Below are 7,550 nucleotides of genomic sequence, written 5' to 3'. Positions count from 1 at the left end.
GGCCAACCGCGTGGCGGCCAAGGAGGCGAGGGCCAACGTCAGCATCAAGAGCAGGGCGGCAGGTGGGCGCCCTGGCGGCTCGCTCTGTCCGGCCGGCCGTCGGTGCCGCCTCCTCTTCTGCCGCGTCCTTTCCGAGGCTCTGCTCCCGTCTCTCTGCCCCTCTTTCCTTTCCCCGCAGATTCATGTCCAGCCCTTCCCTCCCCCCACCCCCCCACGCCTGTCCCCCCCATCCTCCCATCCAGCCCCTCATCCATCTCCCTGTCCCCCGTCCACCCCCATCCGTCTGTCCATCCCCCATCCATCCGTCTGTCCATCCATCCATCCATTCCTCCATCCCTCCAGATCCCTACCCCCCCCATCCACCCCCCATCCACCCCCCCATCTTCCCACCCCCCCATCCATCCCCCATCCACCCCCCATCCATCCCCCATCCTCCCCCCATCCACCCCCCATCTTCCCACCCCCCCATCCATCCCCCATCCACCCCCCATCCCCCCCATCCTCCCCCCATCCACCCCCCATCCCCCCATCCACCCCCCATCCACCCCCCATCTTCCCACCCCCCATCCATTCCCATCCCCCATCCATCTCCCCCCACCCCTTTGCCCCCCCCGGCCCTTTTCTGCCCCACCCCTCACCCCCCCTCCCTGCCCGCCATCCACTCCCCTGTCTGCTCATCCACCCCTGTCTGCTCACCCGTCCACTCATCCCCACTCCTTCCACTCATGCATTTACTCATCCATTCTTCCTGTCCTCCTGCTTGCTCAGCTCTCTGCTCACCCTTCCGTCTGTCTTTCCGTCCTGCCACCTCTGTCCGTCGGTCCGTCTGCCCACCCCTCCGTCCGTTCATCCATTGCTGTACTCATCCTCCATCCACTTCTCACCCCCATTCCGTCCCCCCTCCCTCCCTCCCTCCATCCTTCACTTTCTCTCTCTATCCCCTCCATCTCTCCCTCCCTCCTTCCTTCCCTCCCTCCTTCTCTCCTTTCCCCTCTTCACCCCTCCCTCCCTCCCCTCCCTCCATCCTTCACTTTCTCTCTCTATCCCCTCCATCTCTCCCTCCCTCCTTCCTTCCCTCCCTCCTTCTCTCCTTTCCCCTCTTCACCCCTCCGTCTCTCCCTCCCTCCCTCCATCCTTCACTTTCTCTATCCCCTCCATCTCTCCCCCCCTCCTTCCCTCCTCTCCCCTCTTCACCCTCCATCTCTCTCTCCCTCCCTCCCTCCATCCTTCCTTCCCTAAACCGTTCCTCTCCCCTCCCCTCCTCCCCCCCCCTCTCCACCCCTCCGTGTCTCCATCCCCCATCCCTGCCCCCATCCCCCCATTCCCATCCCTCCCCCCGTCCCTCTCCCCCCGCTCACTGCCCCCCGCTGTCCCCGCAGAGGACGAGGTGAGGAGGGTGGACCTGGTGTCGGCCTCGGTGGTGGTGGTGGGCGTCATCGCCGCCGTGCTGCTCTGCGTCCTCGTCGTCGTCGTCGTCGTCATGACGCTGTACCACAAGCGCAAGACCAAGCGCATCTCTGAGAAGTAGTAAGAGCCGGGCGTGGGGGGGGATGGGGGGTGGGACCCCGTGACCCCATGGTGGGACCCCAAGGTGGGACCCAAGGTGGGACCCCAAGGTGGGACCATAGGATGGGACCACTTGGACCCCAAGGACCCTGTAGACCCTACGGACCCTGTAGACCCCATAGTGGGACCCCATGGTGGGACCCCATGGTGGGACCATAGTTGGACCCCACTTGGACCCCAAGGACCCTGTAGACCCCACAGACCCCACTGTGGGACCCCCAAGGTGGGACCCCAAGGTGGGACCCCATGGACCGTGAAGGACCCCACGGTGGGACCCCATGGACCCTATGGTGGGATCCCACAGGCCCCACCTACCCTATGGTGGGACCCCATGGTGGGACCATAGGATGGGAACCACTTGGACCCCAAGGACCCTGTAGACCCCACAGACCCCATGGTGGAACCCCATAGACCCCATCTACCCCATGGTGGGAACCCACAGACCCCAGGGACCCCATGGTGGGACCCCATGGATGTGAAGGACCCCTCGGTGGGACCCCATGGTGGGACCCCATGGACACCATGGACCCTGTGTTGGGATCCCACAGGCCCCACCTACCCTACAGTGGGACCCCATGGACCCCATGGAACCCCTGTGGGGTGGAACCCCATGGGCTGCATGGTGGGACCCCATGGTGGGACCATAGGATGGGACCACATGGACCCCAAGGTCCCTGTAGGCCCCACAGACCTCATGGTGGAACCCCATAGACCCCATGGACCCTGTGGTGGGATCCTACAGGCCCCACATACCCTATGGTGGGACCCCATGGACCCCAAGGACCCTGTAGACCCCACGGACCCCATGTGGAACCCATAGACCCCATCTACCCCATGGTGGGAACCCACAGACCCCACGGACCTCATGGTGGAACCCCATGGACCCTATGGTGGGTCCCCATGGTGGGACCCTATAGACCCCATGGACCATGTGGTGGGATCCCACAGACCCCACCTACCCTACGGTGGGACCCTATGGACCCTGTAAACCCCATAGTGGAACCCCATGGGCTGCATGGTGGGACCCCATGGTGGGACCCCATGGTGGGACCATAGGATGGGACCACTTGGACCCCAAGGACCCTGTAGACCCCACGGACCCCATGGTGGGACCCCCATAGACCCCATGGACCCTGTGGTGGGATCCTACAGGCCCCACCCTACCCTATGGTGGGACCCCACGGACCCCGTAGACCCCATAGTGGAACCCCATGGGCTGCATGGTGGGACCCCATGGTGGGACCATATGATGGGACCACATGGACCCCAAGGACCCCGTAGACCCCACGGACCCCATGGTGGAACCCCATAGACCCCATCTACCCCATGGTGGGAACCCACAGACCCCAAGGGCCCCCATAGTGGAACCCCATGGACACCATGGTGGGACCCCATGGTGGGAGACCAAGACGTGACCCAATGGTGGAATCCCATGGACGTGAAGGACCCACGGTGGGACCCCATAGACCCCATGGACCCTGTGGTGGGATCCCACAGACCCCACCTACCCTACGGAGGGACCCCATGGACCCCGTAGACCCCATAGTGGAACCCATGGGCTGCATGGTGGGACCCCCTGGTGGGACCCCCATGATGGGACCACTTGGACCCCAAAGTCCCTGTAGACCCCACAGACCCCATGGTGGAACCCCATAGACCCCATCTACCCCATGGTGGGAATCCACAGACCCCAAGGACCCCATGGTGGGACCCCATGGTGGGACCACATGGACCCCAAGGACCCCTGTAGACCCCACAGACCCCATGGTGGAACCCCATAGACCCCATCTACCCCATGGTGGGAATCCACAGACCCCAAGGACCCCATGGTGGGACCCCAAGGTGGGACCTCTTAGACACCATGGACCCCGTGGTGGAACCCCATAGAACCCATGGTTGGACCCCATAGACCCCATAAGCCCTGTGGACCCCATAAGCCCTATGGATCCTATGGTAGGACTCCCACAGACCCCATGGAACCCATAGACCCCACGTACTCCATGGTGGAACCCGTAGACCCCACGGACCCCATGGGGGGACCACTTGGACCCTAAAGACCCCATGGAGGGACCTACAGACCCCATGGGGGGACCCACAGACCCCATGGGGCGACCCACAGACCCCATGGAGGGACCCACAGACCCCATGGAGGGACCCACAGACCCCATGGGGGGACCTACAGACCCCATGGAGGGACCCACAGACCCCATGGGGGGACCTACAGACCCCATGGAGGGACCCACAGACCCCATGGAGGGACCCACAGACCCCATGGGGGCCCTCACTGAGGTGTGGCCCCACAGTGAGGAGGAGCTGACGCTCACACGGGAGAACTCCATCCGCCGCCTGCACTCCAGTCACAGCACCGACACGCGCACCCAGGTGGGGGACGGGGTGAGGGGTGCTGGGGGTCTCCGGGGAGGAGGCAGCGGGATGGGGATGGGATATTTGTGGTGAACTGGATTTTGGGGTGCTGTGAGGATGGGAATTGGGGTGACAAGGGGGGGGGATTGGGGTATCTGTGAGGTACTGAGCTTTGGGGTGCAAGGGGGTGGGGATTGGGGTGCTTTTGGGGTGGGGATTGGGGTGCCATGGGGCTGGATATTGGGGTGCTTTTGGGATGGGGGTTGGAGGCCACGGGGAGGGGAATTGGGGTGCCATGGGGCTGGATATTGGGGTGCCCAAGGAGATGGGGATTGGGGTGCCATGGGGCTGGATATGGGGGTGCTTTTGGGATGGGGGTTGGAGTGCCATGTGGCTGGGTATTAGGGTGCTTTTGGGATGGGAATTGGTGGTGCCAAGGTGGTGGGGATTGGGGTGCCATGGGGCTGGATATTGGGGTGCTTTTGGGATGGGGATTGGGGTGCCATGGGGAGGGGAATTGGAATGTCTGTGGGGCTGGATATTGGGGTGCCGTGGGGATGGGAATTGAGGTGCCAAGGGGGTGGGAATTGGGGTGCCATGGGGCTGGATATTAGGGTGCATTTGGGATGGGGATCGGGGTGCCATGGGGGTGGGGATTGGGGTGCCGTGGAGCTGGATACTAGGGTGCATTTGGGGTGGGAATTGGAGGCCATGGGGAGGGGAATTGGAATTCCCACAGGGCTGGATATTGGGGTGCCGTGGGGATGGGAATTGGGGTGCCAAGGGGGGTGGGGATTGGGGTGCCGTGGGGCTGGGTATTAGGGTGCTTTTGGGGTGGGGATTGGGGTGCCATGGGGAGGGGAATTGGAATGTCTGTGGGGCTGGATATTGGGGTGCCGTGGGGATGGGGATCGGGGTGCCAAGGGGGGGGGGATTGGGGTGCCATGGGGCTGGATATTAGGGTGCATTTGGGGTGGGAATTGGAGGCCACGGGGAGGGGAATTGGAATTCCCATAGGGCTGGATATTGGGGTGCCGTGGGGATGGGAATTGGGGTGCTTTTGGGATGGGGGTTGGGGTGCTGAGGGGCTGGATATTAGGGTGCTTTTGGGGTGGGGGTTGAGGTGCCATGGGGAGGGGAATTGGAATGCCCATAGGGCTGGATATTGGGGTGCCATGGGGATGGGGATCGGGGTGCCATGGGGCTGGATTTTAGGGTGCATTTGGGATGGGGATCGGGGTGCCATGGGGGTGGGGATTGGGGTGCCGTGGGGCTGGATATTGGGGTGCTTTTGGGATGGGGATTGGGGTGCCATGGGGCTGGATATTGGGGTGCTTTTGGGATGGGGATTGGGGTGCCATGGGGCTGGATATTGGGGTGCTTTTGGGATGGGGATTGGGGTGCCATGGGGCTGGATATTGGGGTGCTTTTTGGGGTGGGAAGTGGAGGCCACGTGGAGGGGAATTGGAATTCCCATAGGGCTGGAGATTGGGGTGCCGTGGGGATGGGGATCGGGGTTCTCATGGGGGCAGGAATCGGGGTGCTGTGGGGGTAGGGATTGGGGTACCGATGGCGCTGTGCCCTGGGCTGCCGTGGGGCTGGGAATTGTGGATCCACGGGGCTGAACATTAGGATGCCACGGGGATGGGGAATTGGGGTTCTGTGGGCATGGGCACTGGGGGGATTGGGGTATCCACGGTTGTGGGTCTTCGGGTGCTCTGGGGATGGAGACTGGCTTGGCCATGGGGCTGGATATGAAGGTGCTGTAGGGATGGGAATTGGGGCGCTGTGGAGCTGGGAGCGGTGCCCAGGGGGCTGAATGTTGAGTCGCCATGGGGATGGGGGCGCCGTGGGGGTGGATGTTGGGTGGCCGTGGGGCCGAGCGCCGCAGTGTGTGGGGAGCATTGGGGATCCCACGGGGAGCCGCGGCGGCGCCTGGGTTCTGACAGCGCGGCTCTGCAGCTGGAGGAGACGCTGCAGCTGCGCACGGAGAGCCGGCAGGGCAGCCTGCGAGGGGACAGCCTGCGAGGGGACAGCCTGCGAGGGGACAGCCTGCGTGGCACCAGCATCTGCTCTGCGATGGTGAGCTCCGCGTTTGGGCTTCGGAACGGCCCCGCCGTGTCCCCGTGCCAATCCCTCCCTGCTGCTGTGTGCCTTGCAGCCTGCGCACGGCGGCTTCGTGCGTGGGGGGTTCAAGAGGGACTGAGCATCGGGGTGTCCGTGGGGTGGGGGATGCTGTGGGGGTAGGGGTTGGGGTGCTCATGTGGAGGGGGTCAGGGTGCCCATATGGACAGGGGTCGAGGTGCCCATGGGGGTGGGGGTCAGGGTGCCCGTATGGATGGGGGTTGAGATGCCCATATGGACGGGGGTTGAGGTGCCCATGGGGGTGGAGGTCAGGGTGCCCATATGGACAGGGGTCGGGGTGCCCATGGGGGTGGGGGAGGAGGTGCCCATATGGACGGGGGTCGAGGTACCCATGGGGGTGGGGGTCAGAGTGCCCATATGGATGGGGGTCGAGGTACCCGTGGGGGTGGGGGTCAGGGTGCCCATATGGACGGGGGTTGAGGTGCCCATGGGGGTGGGGGTCAGGGTGCCCATATGGACGGGGGTTGAGGTGCCCATGGGGGTGGGGGTCAGAGTGCCCATATGGATGGGGGTCGAGGTACCCGTGGGGGTGGGGGTCAGGGTGCCCATATGGACGGGGGTTGAGGTGCCCATGGGGGTGGGGGTCAGGGTGCCCATATGGACGGGGGTTGAGGTGCCCATGGGGGTGGGGGTCAGAGTGCCCATATGGATGGGGGTCGAGGTACCCGTGGGGGTGGGGGTTGGGGTGCCCATATGGACGGGGGTCAAGGTGCCCATGGGGGTGGGGGTCGGGGTGCCCATATGGACGGGGGTCAGGGTACCCATGGGGGTGGGGGTCGGGGTGCCCATATGGATGGGGGTCGAGGTGTCCATGGGGCTGGGGGTCGGGGTGCCCATATGGACGGGGGTTGAGGTGCCCATGGGGGTGGGGGTCGGGGCACCTGTGGGGCTGGAAGTGGGGTTGGGGTTAGGGTGACATTGGTGACACGAGGTGACGCGAGGTGGCCACGCGTCCCTGCAGAGTGAAGAGGCCGAGGGCCGCAGCTACTCCACCCTGTCCACGGTGCGGGAGATCGAGACGCAGACCGAAGTCCCCGTGTCCCCACTGCTGTCCCCGTCCCTGGAGGGCAAAGAGGTGAAGGAGGAGGAGGAGGACGGTGGGGACAACCCCATCAAGCAGGCAATGACGCACTTTGTGCAGGAGAACGGCATGCTGCAGGCACGGCCCAGCACCAACGGCATCTACATCAATGGGCGCGGGCACCTGGTGTGAGCGGGGACACGGGGCCGAGGGGGGGGACATCGACACGCCGCCGTCCCCTCCCTGCCACCCCGGCGCGGTGCCGCTGCGTCCCGTCCCCCAACGTCACCCCCCGGTGCCGGCGTGAGGTTGGGGACGCGCGCTGTGTCGTGGGGACGGGAGGTCTGTCCCCAAACGCTCCGCATCTGGGACGTGTGCTGTGCGCTCCGAGCCCGCGTGTCACCCACCCCTGGTGCTGGCACGAGGTTGGGGACACGCGCCGTGCCACCAGGAT

General features: G+C 64.7%; 1 protein-coding gene across 1 annotated transcript; it reads left to right on the top strand.

Moving 5' to 3' along the window:
• Window positions 1-4: 4 nt before the first annotated feature.
• Window positions 5-7,288, top strand: NECTIN4 (nectin cell adhesion molecule 4; the record flags this gene model as incomplete). The annotated part of the gene is made up of 5 exons (XM_079551128.1): window positions 5-62; window positions 1,380-1,527; window positions 3,870-3,948; window positions 5,893-6,012; window positions 7,037-7,288. Coding segments are annotated over 5 exons (657 nt in total), but the record flags the coding sequence as incomplete, so codon positions are not given.
• Between the last annotated feature and the right edge of the window lie 262 nt (window positions 7,289-7,550).

The sequence above is a fragment of the Tetrao urogallus genome (genome assembly GCF_951394365.1).
Source record: "Tetrao urogallus genome assembly, contig: scaffold_145, whole genome shotgun sequence".
Taxonomy (NCBI): Eukaryota; Metazoa; Chordata; class Aves; order Galliformes; family Phasianidae; genus Tetrao; species Tetrao urogallus.
This window is presented reverse-complemented; position numbering and strand designations above follow the sequence as displayed.